The sequence below is a fragment of the Cornus florida genome, unplaced genomic scaffold (genome assembly GCF_030987335.1).
Source record: "Cornus florida cultivar Cherokee Brave unplaced genomic scaffold, ASM3098733v1 CherokeeBrave_3.0.0_Hap2_Chr11, whole genome shotgun sequence".
In the NCBI taxonomy this organism is placed as follows: Eukaryota; Viridiplantae; Streptophyta; class Magnoliopsida; order Cornales; family Cornaceae; genus Cornus; species Cornus florida.
Window position 1 is genome coordinate 139,774,740 of NW_026775581.1, and position 19,791 is coordinate 139,794,530.

Consider the following 19,791-nt stretch of genomic DNA (forward strand, 5'->3'; position numbering starts at 1 on the left):
AACTATTACAATAAAGGTAGAACTCCAGAAATAATATTTGTTACATCCACTTACAGTATTTCTTTCTACCATATCTTGGAGGTGGAATTGCAAAGTCATCATCTGCTGGGTTTGAAAAATCGGACATGTCTGAATCTGATTTTAGGTCTGAGTCATTGAAGATAGTGGCCAACTGTTCTGCCGGATCTTCGTATGTTTCTTTAGCATGTTTCACTTTCTGGAACTTACGCCATCTCACATATAGTTGCCGGATCCGCGTTTGATTAAACCGATCACGTAATCCATATTTGATGTACCTGAGAGCTTCATTTCAAGTGAACGGGGTCTTGGAATTGAGAGACCTTGTCTTCTACACTCTGCCACAATTACACCCCTAGCATTTGTTAACTTATTATACTTAATTCGATGTTGTCGCTCACTTTCTGGATCAGGCGGATGTGGAGGTAGATCGCCTTCCACAACTTCAATATCGTCTTCTACCGCACCATCCATGTTTAACAGTTCACCATGGAAGTGGGCAGTCCATCTACCCAGGGCTTCAACATTCCGGCCCTTCACTACAAGGTAAAACCGTCGGCTAACCATTGCTTATACTTTGAAGGGATGTCAATTTAAAATGGGATGAGACGACTGGTATGGAGATACAGATGCCCTAAATATGTTATGTAGGTTGAAAATAATAAGTAGGGTCTTTAATGTTCTAAACAAACCATTCAATTGCAATGAAGACAAGGAATAAATGGTCAAATATAAAGTGTTCAATATAAAAAGGAAAGTGCATTTCTGACTTAAATACAATATTTTTAACATAACAAATTTACTGGAGTAGAAGATATTATGTACAGTGATACCCCTATAATATATTGAGCACTCAGCAAAATAAAGGAAGTGCAATCATGGCAATAACGACGAAATGACGATGAAGTACACTTTTTATATCCTTCTACCATATCATGGTAATTCTTGGAACCCTTGTTGCTCAAATGTAGAATTCATGTTTGGCATTTGGATCATTGGCGAGAAATTTGTTTCACGTACAACATCTACATCAACTCCCTTTTTATATCACATGCATGGAAAAACAGCTCGTTAAATTTCTTAATTAATTTCATGACTTTAATTAATTTAGATGACATCACATACCTGGTTATTTAATGGAGTCATGGGCTGACCAAAATAAGTAGCCGGACTGTTATCCCAATCGTGGCCCTGTGTTGAACATGTTGGCATATAACATTCATCGGAGCATAAAAACTCTACTGGTATTTCAGCACCCTTCACCAAAAATCATCAATTCATCAGTACGTTAAACTATAGATCGGGTAAGAGATATATAAAACACAAAACAAGACTCACATTGTTTAAAATTTACATAGGGGTTGTCGTAGTACAACTGCGACCTAGCGTAACGGCCTTTCTCTTCTTCACAGTGGCTCTTTCTAAAGCAGGTATCAGGCTACGCCTTCTTCCTTTCAATGTAACTTTCGTGGCAATCCCTTTTGGAGTCAATCTTTCTATGGTTTGCACATGACTATTCTGCTCTGTATTTGTAATGCTGTTTCCTATGCCATTAGCTCGTGCGGTTTGTTTACATGCAAGCCTGGGATTAGGTTCTGCTCTTTAATTAATCTTCTTCAAACTTTTCGCCTGCACCAAAACATTGTTGAATCCCTCCTCGCTCACTGATGCAATGACAGAAATTTCAGTTAGATAACGATAAAGGATCTTGTGTCGTCGCTTAATTTCTAATCTAGGATCTGTAATAACATCGCTACCAAGTATGTCTTCCACCCTGCCGTCCTTGCCATTTCTGGTCCACCTTTTAAAATATAGCGGCTGGGTATTTCATTGGCATACATCATATCTTTAAGGACTTTCAGAGTGTGGTTGCACATGATACCCTCCATTTCAAATTTTCCACATGAACATGATAATAAGTCGTCATGTGTCCTTGTGACGAGCCGATGGAAGTTATCATTATAAACCGCAACTTTATATGAAAAAAACCCCGTTAACATGGTCGTTGCATTTACGGACATTTTCTCTCATGTTAGCTACTATTAACAGTGCCTGACAAAGGTTAAAGATGTTAGTAGTGTACAGACGTCTGACTTGATCTAAAATAGGAGACCTTGCTTTCAGGTTGGGCATCTTGTGTAATACCCCGTAATTTTAAAGAATGTATTTAAATTAATTTTGTGTTAGGTTAATTAATTTTATTTATTTGTGCATACTACATTATTTTATTAAATTCATTTAATTGTGCATGTAAATTAATTGTGTATGTTAAAATAGTAAATTTATTCATTTAATTGTGCATGTATTATTTTAATTACTTTTATTTGTTGATTATGTTTAATAAAGCTATATTAGTTAATTAGAGTATTATATTTGTGTTATATAGTATTATGATGATATAATGTATTATTTTGTAATAATAATAATTATATTAGTTTAATAATAATAATAATAATAATAATATAATAATAATAATAATTATTATAAAAGTTTATTAATAATAATATTAGTAATAATAATAATAATATTTATAATAATAGTATTAAACCAAAGTCATGATGAAATTAGAGATTAGGATAGGATTGCATCAATGGTTATGGTTGGAATTAAAGCCATATAGGTAGGAATATGAGAAATGGGTGAGAAGTTATTATAAATTAGATATTTGTAATATTTATATTATATATTTTGTGTATAAATTAACTAGCTTGCCTTAGAAAAAAATAAAAGGGAGTTAGAAGCAAAGTATAAATTCTAGAGAGCTATTTTATAAGAGTGAAAGGAAAAGAGAAAGAGAAAGAAGCTTGGACCGGTGTAGGCAATTTTACCCGACTACGCGCAGACCGGCGGATTTATTTTAAATCCAAAAAGGCAAGTTATTATCTACTTTTCCCCTTTGAATTAATAAATTAATTGTTTAGCTTAGTTTTATGCATAGAGCCAAGGTTTAGAGGTTAATAAATTATTAGTTTTATTTTATTCAATTAATGGAATTTTAATTATATAGGATGGTATATATTTATTTAATGTCCTATGAAATTAATAATGGCTAAAAATAATTAAATAAGACTTTAGGGATTTTTCTAGAATTTTCTAGATTTTTCCGGGCATTTTCTGCAATTTCCGGCGACCTTCCGGCGAGTTTTCCGGTCGCCGGCAGTGGGGGAGACGACCGGAGTGATCCGGTGCAACGCGGCGCACCATAGGAGGGTGTACGCGCGCATCCTGGCCATTAGTGGAGTCTGATTGATCCGGTGCATCGCGGTCCATGATACCGCGGTACACCCGGATCCGTGGACGTTGGATGGAGGAGATGTAGGTGGATTGATCCGGTGTGGCGCGCACGTAGGAAATCTGATGCAACCGACCAACCAGCACACGCCGCGTCAGCAAGGCACCCCTAGTGCGCGCGTGGCAGCGCGTGCGCGCGCGTGGGACTCTCCAGACGCGCGTGGGAGCGCGTGGCTGATGCCAGACGCGCGTGGAGGCGCGTGGGAGAGTGGGGAAGGTTAGGCTGCGCGTGGTGAGGCTCTGGGAGGCGCGTGAGGGCGCGTGTGGGGTCCCTACAGCTGCTGGAAATTACCAGAATACCCTTAGGGCCTGTTTTGTAAATTCCAGAACCTTAAACTTGGATTTTTAGGTACTGTGTTGGTAATTACGGGTTTAACGGGCCACGAAATTATTATTTTAACACCCGTTACTTATTCTTATGGCCGATTAATCTTTTCTAAGCATTTATTGGCTCGTTCGCAGTACGGATACTAATGTGATTTATTTAACGACATTGTTAAATATAAAAAGTGTTATTATCGTATTTAATGGTATCAAACATTACTGTTAAATTAAATAAGGCCATGGTTTTAGTCAGATAAATTATCCATGATATCTTATAGGATGTTTATACTGTTAATTGATATATAAACCATGATTATTATGCTGTGTGCATTTCAGGAAATAAATGGACTGTTTAATTATGTCGCATTTATATTATATGGATGTGTTGCCATATAGAACCATATGAGCTGGCTAATAAGTTTAGACTCATTTATACCTTATGCATTCGTTGCGATAGACAGATGTGTGGCTGTCGGGGTATGTGGTTTAATATTATTGGCATGTGTTGCCTAACTGACATACTTGGTATATTTATTAATATTATTGGCATGTGTTGCCTAAATTGACATTCTCGGTATCTTTATTAATATTGTTGGCATGTGTTGCCTAATTTATATGCTCAGTATATTCATCAGTACTTTGCGAGGTGTTATCACTGTGTAGTTCGTTATAGTCTGTGTTGTCAGTACCGTGCACCATGTATAATAGCTGATTTCCCGGGTAGGGAAAGGCGACACTTAACCACCTAGTGTGAGTCTAAGTGATCACCGTCTATTCTGGTTGAGGTCATGTTATACATCGGATAGTTCCCGTAGGATGTATACAGATATAGTACTCATCCGATTCATAATGATTAATTTATTTGATTCTCTGATTTGGGTCATAGTAGAGAGGACTTGCTCGTGGGGTTGACCCACCATTGTTGTTATTTCAGGATACGGTCAGTATCCGTTTCAAGGCTGAGGTTAGCAGTGTGGGACCATCATCCGAACTCATCTACTCTTACGATCCAGTGCAGGGTAGAAGTTTTATGTAATACTTCAGTTTCAGTTTTTATTTACTTTTGACGTTGAACTCTCAGGGTTATATTTAAGGATCCCTGACGTAGGATTTCCAAGTTGTAATGAAGTACTGCATTAAATAAAGGTTGGATGGATGTTGTATTATTTAATGTTTCTTTCCTGTCTAAATTCTTTTAATTCCATCATTTTGTATTCCATGCTTGTATATTGCCAATTGTTTTTGATATCCCTCGTTTTTCGTGTATAAGCCTGATCAACTTATGCGTGGAAAATGTGGGGGTGTTACAGTTGGTATCAGAGCATTCCAGGTTCGAGTGTCTTAGGGATCTGTGATTACTATACTTCCGCGTTGTGTATTCTGATAATTAGAGCCTAAGTATTAGGGTTCTTCGTATTCTTTTAGTCGGTCCATTATAATGTACTGACGTTAGATTTTTCTGAATTTAAAAGAAGGATGTCTCGGCGTGGGACAAGGAATGCGAACCGTCATCGCAGTATTTCCCCAACTCAAAATGAGAATCAGGAATTTTCTCCTCAAGTTGCTGACATCATTGCACGAGCTGTGGCAGCAGGAGTAGCATCTGCTCTACGAAACCAGCAACCTCCTCCGATAGTACCTGTTCCTGAACCAGTGGCACAGCCAATGTCATGGGACAAAGTTCGTCACTCGTTCATTCGGGGAAATCCACCGACATTTGCGGGGTCCACAGATGTCTTGTTAGCATATCAGTGGAAACAGGAGAGCGAGCGTCATCTTCGGATGGTAATCTGTACCGAAGTGCAGAAACAGATGCTGGCTACGTTTATGCTGATAGGCAATGCATTGCAGTGGTGGGAGTCTATTACTACTGTCGATGAGAGGACCAGATTGACGTATGCTGAATTTCAGACTCGCTTTGACGGCAAGTATTTTCCTATGTCAGTAAGATCAGCGATGAAGACCGAATTTCTGGATCTGCAACAGGAAGATATGACTGTGGCTGAGTATGAACAGAAGTTCATAAATTTGTCATTATTTGCACCAGAGGAGGTCAATACGGAAGAAAAGAAGAGAGACCGCTTTGTGAAGGGGTTAATATGGCCGATTAAAGTGGTGATCTTAGGTAGTCCTGCATATACTACTTATATCCAGGTGGTTAATGCCGCCTTACAGCACTGCCAGATGAGGAGTGATTACCGGAAGTCCAAGGGAGATAAGCGGACTAACCGAGACTACCAGACAGTGGAGAAAGGAAGCAGCAGTGGTGCCAAGTCCAATGATCGGGGCAGATTTCAAGGACATCCACCTTGGAAGAAAAACAAAGGAAACCTAGATGTGCAGAGGGATGGAGTCCCTAATCAGGGTAGACAAGGTGGGATACCTCAGACCGGACAGGAACAGTGGTCGGGAAATCAACAGAGAAGGCAGGCAGGTCCTTTTACGGGACGTTGTTATCACTGTAGAGAGATTGGGCATCCGGCCAAGATGTGTCCCAAAGCTAAGCAGGGACAGTATGGGCAGCCGAGACCTAATCAGCCATTACCTCTACCGGCCCCACCGATGCCACGTGGGCAAGTTCAGAATTTTCCGGCACTTCCAGCACCACCATTTCCTCCGGGACAACCTCCACAGCAGTTGCATCATGGCAGAGTTTATAACTTCATGCCACATAATGCGCAAGCTCCTCAGGCTATTGAGGGTATGTTTTCTATACATGGTCGAACTGCTCGTATACTGTTTGACACTGGTGCATCACATTCTTTTGTGTCTAGATCTTTTGTTATCTTATCTGGTATGACGACTCAGTTATGTGACCAACCTCTTAATATTTATACACCATTGGGAGTTGGCGCAATTTTACGAGAGTATAGCGGTGATATCCTTATAGATATGGGCCGGCTTCGATTTCTTGCAAATTTGTTAGTGTTAGATATGCATTCGTATGATGTTATACTTGGGATGGACTGGTTATCTCAGTACCATGCTCAGGTTAACTGTTACGAAAAGTCTATTGTATTTTCTATACCAGGACAGGAGATGTATCTTCTTGTTGTACCACAACCTGATAGAGGGCCTAGCACTTATTTATTCATTCTTGAGGAGGACTCACAGGAAGCGACTGCGGTATCTCTTGACAGCATCCCGGTAGTACAGGAATTCCAGGATGTATTCCAGGAAATTCCAGGCTTGCCACCGAGTCGAGAGATAGATTTCGTTATTGATTTAGCTCCAGGCACTACGCCTATTGCTAAGGTACCGTACCGAATGGCACCAGTGGAGATGCGAGAGTTGAAAGATCAAATTCAACAGTTGCTCAGCCAGGGATTTATTCGCAGGAGTACTTCACCATGGGGAGCACCAGTACTGTTTGTCAAGAAGAAGGATGGATCTCTTCGTCTTTGTATTGATTACAGAGAACTGAACAAGGTCACTATTCGCAACAAGTACCCGTTGCCCAGAATTGATGACCTGTTTGATCAGTTGAAGGGAGCTACTTACTTCTCAAAGATCGATTTGAGGTCTGGTTATCATCAGCTACGAGTCAGAGAACAAGATGTTCCAAAGACAGCATTTCTCACGAGGTACGGATCTTATGAGTTTCGTGTTATGCCTTTCGGTTTGACGAACGCTCCAGCTGTCTTTATGGACTTGATGAATAGAGTATTCAGAGAATACTTAGATCAGTTTGTCATTGTTTTCATTGATGATATTCTGGTTTACTCTAAGTCGGAGAAGGACCATGCCAGACATTTACGCACAGTATTGCAGACACTTCGAGAACATCAGTTGTTTGCGAAGTTTGAGAAGTGTGAATTTTGGCAGAAAGAGGTCAAATTTCTGGGACATGTAGTGTCAGAAGAAGGGTTAGCAGTAGATCCAGCTAAGGTTGCGGCCGTTATGGAGTGGGGACAGCCTACCTCACCGACAGAGATTCGCAGTTTTCTGGGATTAGCGGGGTATTATCGCCGGTTCATCCAGGGATTTTCCAAAATTGCGGGTCCACTTACTCATCTAACTAAGAAGAATGTACCATTTGTATGGGATGATTCTTGTCAGACTGCTTTTGCTGAATTGAAGAGTAAGTTAACTTCTGCACCTGTCTTAGCCACACCACAGAGTGGAATCGAGTATTTAGTATTTACCGACGCTTCTCTGAAGGGTTTGGGTTGTGTGTTGATGCAAGAAGAGCGACCAGTTTCTTATGGGTCTAGGAAGCTTAAGCCTCATGAGCTTAATTACCCGACTCACGACCTAGAGCTCGCCGCAGTGGTTTTTGCCTTGCGTATTTGGAGACATTATCTTTTGGGGGAGACTTTTCGATTGTTTAGCGATCATAAGAGTCTACAGTATTTGTTCACACAGAGGGAACTGAATATGAGACAACGCAGATGGTTGGAATTCGTGAAAGACTATCACTTCTCTATTCAGTATCATCCAGGGAAAGCGAATGTTGTAGCAGACGCACTCAGCCGCCGACCCTATGTCAGCCTTTCAGCTTTGTTTACAACAGAGTGGGATGCTTTGAAGACGGTTGATGAGTTAGCAGACGCTTTTATGGCATGTGTGGTAGTAACTCCTTCTATCATTCATCAGGTCATTCAAGCGCAACTCTCAGATCAACAGTGTATTGATCGGGTTTCGGAGTTAGCCTCCGGAGATGTTCCTTTTTATTCTATAGGGACTGATGGAGGATTGAGGTACAAGGGACGTTTAATTGTGCCTTCAGCTGATAATTTGAGAAATGTTGTGATGAGAGAGACACACACTTCTCAGTTCTCTGTACATCCAGGGGGAGACAAGATGTATCAGGACATGAAACGCCAGTTTTGGTGGGCCGGCATGAAAAGAGATATAGCTATCTTTGTCTCTAAATGTAGCACCTGTCAGATGATTAAGATTGATCATCAGAGACCGCCAGGATCGTTACAGCCACTTCCCATACCAGAGTGGAAATGGGAAAGTATTTCCATGGACTTTATAGAGGGATTACCTACTTCACAGCATAATCACAACTCTATTTGGGTCATTGTTGATAGATTGACCAAGTCCGCTCACTTTCTGCCTGTTCGTTCAAACTTTACGTCAGAACAGTATGCTAAGCTGTATATTGCAGAAATGGTGAAACTTCATGGTGTACCATTGTCCATCGTATCAGATAGAGATCCGAAGTTTGTATCAGGATTTTGGAGGAGCTTTCAGCAGGCTTTGGGTACAGAACTATATCTTAGCACTGCTTATCATCCTCAAACAGATGGACAGACTGAGCGAGTTAATCAGATTTTAGAAGACATGTTGCGGGCATGTGTTCTTGATTTTAAGGGCAATTGGGAGGAATATTTGCCGCTTTCAGAGTTTGCTTATAACAATAGTTATCAGAAAACTATTGGTATGGCACCATTTGAGGCTTTGTACGGTAGACCGTGTAGGTCTCCTGTCTGTTGGCTTGGAGTTGGTGAGAACAGCTTTTTGGGTCCTGAATTTATTAAGGACACGTCAGAAAAGATCGCTATCATTAGGGATCGGATGCGTACAGCTCAAAGCAGACAGAAAAGTTATGCTGACCGTCGAACTCGTGCTTTGGAGTTTAAGGTTGGTGATCAGGTTTTGCTTAAGGTTTCTCCTATGAAGGGAGTAATGCGGTTTGGGTCAAAGGGTAAGTTATCGCCTCGTTTTGTGGGTCCTTTTATGATTACAGATCGGATTGGGGCAGTAGCTTATCGTCTGGCTCTACCAGATAATCTTCATAGGGTACATAATGTTTTTCATGTATCTATGCTGCGAAAATTTCTACGGGATGAAGATCGATACCAACACATTGATGTGGGTGAGATTGAGTTGCAACCCGATGCAACCTATTTGGAACAACCTTACTGTATTCTCGATCGTAGGAATCAGATACTGCGCACGAAGACTATTCCATTAGTACGTGTACAGTGGAGTCATCATAGTGCTACAGAGTCTACTTGGGAACGGGAAGATATTATCCGTGCCAAGTATCCAGAACTTTTTAAGACAGGTATGTAGTGAATTTCGGGGACGAAATTCCTTTATTAGGGGGGGAGAATGTAATACCCCGTAATTTTAAAGAATGTATTTAAATTAATTTTGTGTTAGGTTAATTAATTTTATTTATTTGTGCATACTACATTATTTTATTAAATTCATTTAATTGTGCATGTAAATTAATTGTGTATGTTAAAATAGTAAATTTATTCATTTAATTGTGCATGTATTATTTTAATTACTTTTATTTGTTGATTATGTTTAATAAAGCTATATTAGTTAATTAGAGTATTATATTTGTGTTATATAGTATTATGATGATATAATGTATTATTTTGTAATAATAATAATTATATTAGTTTAATAATAATAATAATAATAATAATATAATAATAATAATAATTATTATAAAAGTTTATTAATAATAATATTAGTAATAATAATAATAATATTTATAATAATAGTATTAAACCAAAGTCATGATGAAATTAGAGATTAGGATAGGATTGCATCAATGGTTATGGTTGGAATTAAAGCCATATAGGTAGGAATATGAGAAATGGGTGAGAAGTTATTATAAATTAGATATTTGTAATATTTATATTATATATTTTGTGTATAAATTAACTAGCTTGCCTTAGAAAAAAATAAAAGGGAGTTAGAAGCAAAGTATAAATTCTAGAGAGCTATTTTATAAGAGTGAAAGGAAAAGAGAAAGAGAAAGAAGCTTGGACCGGTGTAGGCAATTTTACCCGACTACGCGCAGACCGGCGGATTTATTTTAAATCCAAAAAGGCAAGTTATTATCTACTTTTCCCCTTTGAATTAATAAATTAATTGTTTAGCTTAGTTTTATGCATAGAGCCAAGGTTTAGAGGTTAATAAATTATTAGTTTTATTTTATTCAATTAATGGAATTTTAATTATATAGGATGGTATATATTTATTTAATGTCCTATGAAATTAATAATGGCTAAAAATAATTAAATAAGACTTTAGGGATTTTTCTAGAATTTTCTAGATTTTTCCGGGCATTTTCTGCAATTTCCGGCGACCTTCCGGCGAGTTTTCCGGTCGCCGGCAGTGGGGGAGACGACCGGAGTGATCCGGTGCAACGCGGCGCACCATAGGAGGGTGTACGCGCGCATCCTGGCCATTAGTGGAGTCTGATTGATCCGGTGCATCGCGGTCCATGATACCGCGGTACACCCGGATCCGTGGACGTTGGATGGAGGAGATGTAGGTGGATTGATCCGGTGTGGCGCGCACGTAGGAAATCTGATGCAACCGACCAACCAGCACACGCCGCGTCAGCAAGGCACCCCTAGTGCGCGCGTGGCAGCGCGTGCGCGCGCGTGGGACTCTCCAGACGCGCGTGGGAGCGCGTGGCTGATGCCAGACGCGCGTGGAGGCGCGTGGGAGAGTGGGGAAGGTTAGGCTGCGCGTGGTGAGGCTCTGGGAGGCGCGTGAGGGCGCGTGTGGGGTCCCTACAGCTGCTGGAAATTACCAGAATACCCTTAGGGCCTGTTTTGTAAATTCCAGAACCTTAAACTTGGATTTTTAGGTACTGTGTTGGTAATTACGGGTTTAACGGGCCACGAAATTATTATTTTAACACCCGTTACTTATTCTTATGGCCGATTAATCTTTTCTAAGCATTTATTGGCTCGTTCGCAGTACGGATACTAATGTGATTTATTTAACGACATTGTTAAATATAAAAAGTGTTATTATCGTATTTAATGGTATCAAACATTACTGTTAAATTAAATAAGGCCATGGTTTTAGTCAGATAAATTATCCATGATATCTTATAGGATGTTTATACTGTTAATTGATATATAAACCATGATTATTATGCTGTGTGCATTTCAGGAAATAAATGGACTGTTTAATTATGTCGCATTTATATTATATGGATGTGTTGCCATATAGAACCATATGAGCTGGCTAATAAGTTTAGACTCATTTATACCTTATGCATTCGTTGCGATAGACAGATGTGTGGCTGTCGGGGTATGTGGTTTAATATTATTGGCATGTGTTGCCTAACTGACATACTTGGTATATTTATTAATATTATTGGCATGTGTTGCCTAAATTGACATTCTCGGTATCTTTATTAATATTGTTGGCATGTGTTGCCTAATTTATATGCTCAGTATATTCATCAGTACTTTGCGAGGTGTTATCACTGTGTAGTTCGTTATAGTCTGTGTTGTCAGTACCGTGCACCATGTATAATAGCTGATTTCCCGGGTAGGGAAAGGCGACACTTAACCACCTAGTGTGAGTCTAAGTGATCACCGTCTATTCTGGTTGAGGTCATGTTATACATCGGATAGTTCCCGTAGGATGTATACAGATATAGTACTCATCCGATTCATAATGATTAATTTATTTGATTCTCTGATTTGGGTCATAGTAGAGAGGACTTGCTCGTGGGGTTGACCCACCATTGTTGTTATTTCAGGATACGGTCAGTATCCGTTTCAAGGCTGAGGTTAGCAGTGTGGGACCATCATCCGAACTCATCTACTCTTACGATCCAGTGCAGGGTAGAAGTTTTATGTAATACTTCAGTTTCAGTTTTTATTTACTTTTGACGTTGAACTCTCAGGGTTATATTTAAGGATCCCTGACGTAGGATTTCCAAGTTGTAATGAAGTACTGCATTAAATAAAGGTTGGATGGATGTTGTATTATTTAATGTTTCTTTCCTGTCTAAATTCTTTTAATTCCATCATTTTGTATTCCATGCTTGTATATTGCCAATTGTTTTTGATATCCCTCGTTTTTCGTGTATAAGCCTGATCAACTTATGCGTGGAAAATGTGGGGGTGTTACATCTTGTGGAGCAAGTCAAACTCAGCTGCATACTCGTTGTATCGCTTGTCGAACAAAAGCGTTTCAAAATGCTTGAAAAACTCTAACAGTGCATATTATCTCGCTAAGTACTGTTTTAAGCGAGTATTGAAGTTCTCAGTAAGCTGTGTAGTACGCATACCAGCCGACCACACATGTTTGACGTATGCCTTGGCCCATACATGTTTCAAACCAAATAAGTTGGCCAACCAGTTGTTATTCTCTACAGCAAATTCCTTTTCCATTAACGCCCATTCCACCAAGAATTCTTCCTCACCCTCAATCTCGTACATTAATTTTGATATCTCACTTTTTATGCCTTTCTCACCAACAGACAAATTCCCAAGATTCTTTTGGGCATTTCGCATTAGGTGCCATGTACATAGAAGGTGTTTTATATCAGGCATGACCTGGACTAATGCCTTTACCATTGCAGTGTCTTGGTCGTTCAAGATCGTGCTTGGTGCTTTATGGGACATGGCTTTCAAGAATGTATTGAATAACCAACCAAAAGAATCGGTTGTCTCATCATACATGAAAGCTAGTCCAAACACAACTATCTCCCGGTGATGGTTCAAACCGAGAAAAACTGCAAAAGGCCGATTCCCATGAACAAGTTTGTACGTGGTATCAAATGTCACCACATCTCCAAAATGCCCATAATCTGATATCATTTTTGAATCGGCCCAAAATATATTTGTTATCATTACATCACTGTCCAATTGCATGGCATAGAAGAATGATAGATCTTCCGAACACTGTGTCTGAAAATAATTTATTAGCCAATTCGCATCACCAAGTTCAAGGTCGTTCTGTCTTCTCATTCGAATATAATTTTGTACATAAACCTTAGTGAAGCCAATACTTTCTCTACCACCAGCTTGCCTTGAACTTAACTCAAAGGCTTTACGAATGGGTATTCCACAATCGGCAGCCAACTCCATATCAATAGCTTGCACTAACTTGATTTTTCGTTGCAACGGCATCATGTGGGCACACTCCTCACTGATGAGGGGATGGTTGTGAGTATCTTTAAAATCTTTGACAATGTACTTATCAAATTCCATATTAAAGGCAATAAGCATGCGTGCACGACAATCAGTGCGTGTTTCAGCCCTTCGATTCTTTGTTTTCCTGTCCCTCTTGTCCTCACCTCTTTTTCCCTCCTTGCTACACACAAAGTTTCTAGATGTCACTTTTTCATCCTTCCGACTGTTGTTTTTGTACTCTCTCCGAATACTAAAACCCACTCTTCCACCATATTCATTGTAAAAATCATAAGCAACTTCTTCGGAATCAAACTGAATGTCAACACAGGGTATCCATTCTACTTCAGGAATTTCACAGACTGAATCACTATCTGTCTCTTCAATATTAATAATTGCCTCTTCAATAGCCATAATTATAATAGCAGACCTACAAAAACATCAAAAAGTAAGTATACCTTAATAGTACAACATTTATATGACATATGTCAACACTTTCATAAATACAACATCACATCTTTCACCTAATATATCCACATAAAATTTACTTTTACACTACTATCATGCATTACCATTCATGCAAGAACTTTTTAACATGTACCATATGTTTCCATCACAAATATATCTAATATATTTCAACTGTACATTAGATATGCAAACAATTGGTGGTAAACCAATTGTTTGCATATCAATACCTTCATGCATCCATTTCCTAACATGTGCAATATGTTGGTACATGTAATACATGTAACATACTTCAACTGTACACTAGATATGCAAACTATTGGTGACAAATATAAAATTACTTTGACAGCACAACTTTTGTATAATATATGTCAGTTGTTTCATAAATACTGCATCATATATTTCACCTAACATATTACATATCAAATTTACTTCTACACTACTATAATGCATTACTATTCATGCATCCATTTTCTAACATGTGCCATAACAAATGCATCTATCATACTACAATTGCACACTACATATGCAAACAATTGGTGGAAAACATAATTTTACAATCACAGCATAAGATTTATACAACAGATGTTAACACTTTTATAAATATATCATCACATCTTTCACCTAATATATTCACATAAAATTTAGTTTTACACTATTATAATGCATTACCATTCATGCAAGCACTTTCTAACATGTACCATATGTTGGCAGATCAAATATATCTAACATATTTCAAGTGTACACTAGATATGCAAAGAATTGGTGGCAAATATAATTTTACATTCATAGCACAACCTTTCTATAACATATGTCACCAGTTTCATAAATACAGCATCACATATTTAAAATAACATATCCACAAAAAATTTAGTTGTACACTATTATAATGCATTAATATTCAAACAAAAACTTTATAACATGTGGCATATGTTGCCATAACAAATAAATGTAACATACTTCAAGTGTACACAAGATATGCAAACAATTGGTGGCAAATATAATTTTACATTCACAGCACAACCTTTCTATAACATATATCACCAGTTTTATAAATACAACATCACATATTTTACCTAACATATCCATAGAAAATTTAGTTGTACACTACTATAATGCATTAACATTCAGCCAAGAACTTTGTAACATGTGGCATATATTGCCATAACAAATAATGTAACATAATTCAAGTATACACAAGATATGCAAACAATTGGTGGCAAATATAATTTTACACTCACAGTACAACCTTTCTATAACATATGTCACCAATTTTATAAATACAACATCACATATTTCACCTAATATATCCACATCAAATCCAATACTACACTACTATAATGCATTACCATTCATGCATCCATTTTCTAACAGGTTGCATATGTTGCCAGATCAAATGCATATAACATACTTCAACTGCACTTTAGATATAAAAACAATTGGTGTCAAACATAATTTGACTTTCTCACCACAACTTTTATATAACACATGTCAACAAGTTTATAAATACAAAATCATATATTTGACCTAACATGTCTATTAAAAGTTTACTTGTACACTACTATAATGAATTACCATTAATGTAACTTTTTTCTAACATGTGGAATATATTGCCATAACAAATACATCTAACATAATTCAAGTTTAAATTAGATATGCAAACAATTGATGGCAGACATAATTTAACCTTCACATCACAACTTTTTTTATAACATATGCCAACAGTTTCATAAATACAACATCATATCTGTCACCTAACATATTCAGATAAAATTTACTTCTACATTAATATAATGCTTTACCATTCATGCAACCATTTTCTAACATGTGCCATATATTAACAGATCAAATTCATATAACAAACTTCAACTGTACATTAGATATCAAAACAATTGGTATCAAATATAATTTGACTTTCTCACCACAACTTTTATATAACATATATCAACAAGTTAATAAATACAACATCACATATTTGACTTAACATATCCATTAAAAATTTACTTGTACACTACTATAATGAATTACCATTAATGCAACTTTTTTCTAATATGTGGCATATGTTGTCATAATAAATACATTTAAGATAATTCAAGTTTTAATTAGATATGCAAACAATTGGTGGCAAATATAATTTGACCTTCACATCACAGCTTTTTTATAACATATGCCAACAGTTTCATAAATACAACATTATATCTTTCACCTAACATATTCACATAAAATTTAATTCTACACTAGTATAATACTTTACCATTCATGTAACTATTTTCTAGCGTATGCCATATATTAACAGATCAAATTCATATAACAAACTTTAACTGTACATTAGATATCAAAATAATTGGTGTCAAACATAATTTGACTTTCTCACCATAACTTTTATATAACATATGTCAACAAGTTAATAAATATATCACATATTTGACCCAACATATCAATTAAAAATTTACTTGTATATTACTATAATGAATTACCATTAATGCAACTTTTTTCTAACATGTGGCATATGTTGCCATAACAAATACATCTAACATAATTCAAGTTTAAATTACATATGCAAATAATTAGTGGCAAACATAATTTTACCTTCACAACACAATTTTTTTATAACATATGTCAACAGTTTTATAAATACAATATCACATCTTTCACCTAATATATCCACATAAAAATTTACTTCTACATTGCTATAATACTTTACCATTCATGCAACCATTTCCTAACATGTGTCATATGTTAGTAGATCAAATACATCTCAAATACGGCAACTGTACACTAGATATGAACACAATTGGTGGAAAACCTAACATACGCACATATAATTGACTTCTACACTACTATAATGCATTACCATTAATGCAACCGTTTTATAATATGTGGCATATGTTGGCAGATCCAATACATCTAACATACTTCAACTGTACACTTCATATGAAAATAATTGGTACAATACATATTTTGACCTTCACAGCATAACTTTTCTATAACATATGTCAACGCTTTCATAAATACATCACATCTTTCAATATTTGGGATATACAAAAACTATTCTACAATTTTATTCAAACTGAAAAGTAATATTCTGTAAAGTTTAGGATTGAACAAGACTAAAACAGATAAATATGGACATAACATTAGCACAAGAATAAGCTTCAAAATGGTATATGCATATACAATCCTAAACTTTTATTATAATTGATGACTAATAGAGTTCATTCATAAATAAAGTTATTTCACAAAGGTTAAAACAGATAAATATGGACATATCATATGCACAACAACAAGCTTCAAAATCTGGTATATGCATATACAATCCTAATTTTTTTTTTTCACTGATGACTAATAGGGTTCAGTCAGAAATAGAGAACAAGGCTAAAACAAATAAATAGGAATATAAAATACGCATAAGAACAAGCTTTCCAATTCTCAGGTTGCTTGAAAATAAGATGAATTCATGCTCATCAGGACTAACAACCCAACCTTCAGATTTTTGGATTACCAATAATCAATACCGGTTTGATATATTATTGTGAATAAAGTTACAAGAAATTTAAAAATAATAACCTAATACTTATAATGATCAGAGCTTCAGCTTCTCGCCGGACTGGATGATCGGAGCTTCAGCTTCTCACCGGAATGGATGATTGGACCTTCAACTTCTTGCTGGACTGGATGATCGCAGCTTCAGCTTCTCATCGGAAGGGATGATCGCAACTTCAGCTTCTCGTCGGAAGGATGATCGCAACTTCAACTTCTCGCCAGAATGTATAGTGATTTTTCCGAACGGAGCTTCTGAACAGGGAATTTCTCTTCAAAAATCTTTATCTTTATGTGTCTAATGTCTTGGTTGCCTTCTTTCTCGGTTTCTCTTTCCCTTAAAGTTCAGTTTAGATGTTTGAGAAGAGAGTTCTTGGTTTACAGAGTAGAGGCATATTTCAGAATCTGTATATATATATCAGTATCAGTTTTGGGGGCAACCTTAATTTTGGTTTTGGGGGGAATTTTAACTTGAAAATCAAATACAGGTATCATGTATTATGTAAAGAAAGGGTACAGAAAGGGTATAAGCAAAACTACAGGTACGATGTATTATATAAATAAGTATGTACATAAAAACTACAGTAACTACCCATTTTACCACCTTTGCCACATCAGCCGAAGGGCCCAGCACTGGATAGGTTCCAGTGAGATGCGAATGGAGAGGATTTCTTTCTGTTTAGGTTAGGGTTTGAGAGGGGAAAGAGAAGAAGAGAGTGAGGAGAGAGAAAAATTGGATTTTTTGGATGGGTTTTACCCGATAATCCATTTAAACATATTTGATCCAAGGGTATTTAAGTCAATCAAAATTTGTTGTATTGCTTAAATTGATAATTTAATGTGTTCAAGGGTAATAAAGTCAATTCACTATTGTCATGATTTTTTTTTTATTAACTTTATCAAACTTAAGGGATGTCATTATCCAAAAATAGGCCAAGTTATATATAAATGTCCTTACAATAAATCTCAGGAGTAGTCATTGCACATAACCCTAAATTAAAAGCGCAAGATTACACTAAGAAATGTAAAGTCATGACATGAAATGAAAAAGATAAATAAAGTAACGATGTTGATGTATTGTCAGGAGAGGAGGGGTTCAAATGCCTTCACTTTTACTATTTATAGAATTTTAAATGAGCAATTTCTTTTACATTGTAACTGTTAATAGCCAATAAATGGGCCATATTCTCCTACAACCTGGTAACAAGTCATTTTCTTTTCTATTACTAACAGTCTAGTAACTGCCAATAACGGTCCACCATTTTCTCCAACTTCCAACTTCTAAAGTTTACACCTCACAACCTTCTGGGGTTCTCAAATTTAGGATCATAGTCCAAATATAATAATATATGAATGACATTCAGGCCATAATTAAAAGACAATATATACTTATATATGATGTAAATTTATGGCAATAAATAACTTTTAAAAAATATATATTTATGACTATAAACACACTTATAATATCAATTTATATATGTTATACATATACCTTGTTTCTATCCCCTGCATTTAAAAGAAAAGAAAAAAAGAATTTTTTATATTTAAATTCACAAGGTGATTTATTTTATTATTATATTATTATTTTTGGCCTCGGGTGTTACCCCCCAAATTATTACAAAATTTCAGTCTTGCGCTCCTTACCTAAAGTTCTGGGTTCAAAATCAACTGTCACATTTTTCAAAATAATCTTGTCAGATCTACTAAAATATGACATGGCTTTTTATATTGATGAGATAGAATTATTTTCAGAGTTATAACTCTTAAGAGAATTTTTACCAAGAAGAACAAAAAAGACCATTGAAGTATTTGATTTTATATAAAGGTTAAGTTATTATTTTTCGAATGCTTGGATTACATATAGAGTATTATTGACTATTCCAATTACATTTGCATCTGCTGAAAGAAAATTGTCAAAGTTGAAGTTGATCAAATCTTACCTACGGTCGACAATGTCATAAGAGAGATTGAATGGATTGGCCATGATATCTATTGAAAAAGATATATTGGAGAAACTTGATCGAAACACTTTATTTGATAATTTTGCAGCTATTAAAGTGCTCCAAAATTATCAATTAAACTTAATTTTGCAGCTTTAATTGATATTTTTGCAGCCACCAACGGGCCAGTGGCCTAACGGTATCAGACCTTTACTTTCCAAAGAGAGATCAGGGATTCAAACTTCCATTGAGGTATGTGTGTGTGAGTACTAAGAAAAGAATTTTATTTTTTTATTTTTTTAATTTATAATTTTGCAGCACAAAATGTAAAACGATCACATTTACTTTGATATGAA

At 36.4% G+C, this 19,791-nt stretch overlaps 1 protein-coding gene across 1 annotated transcript; it reads right to left on the reverse strand.

The window, feature by feature from the left end:
- Positions 1–951: 951 nt before the first annotated feature.
- On the reverse strand, positions 952–14,094 carry LOC132282276 (protein FAR1-RELATED SEQUENCE 5-like). Its single transcript, XM_059783886.1, has 5 exons — positions 14,063–14,094; positions 12,598–13,920; positions 1,654–1,819; positions 1,144–1,275; positions 952–1,056 (listed from the first exon to the last, which is right to left on the reverse strand). Exons 1-5 carry the CDS (start codon positions 14,092–14,094, stop codon positions 952–954), a joined length of 1,758 nt encoding a protein of 585 aa, XP_059639869.1.
- Positions 14,095–19,791: the final 5,697 nt, after the last annotated feature.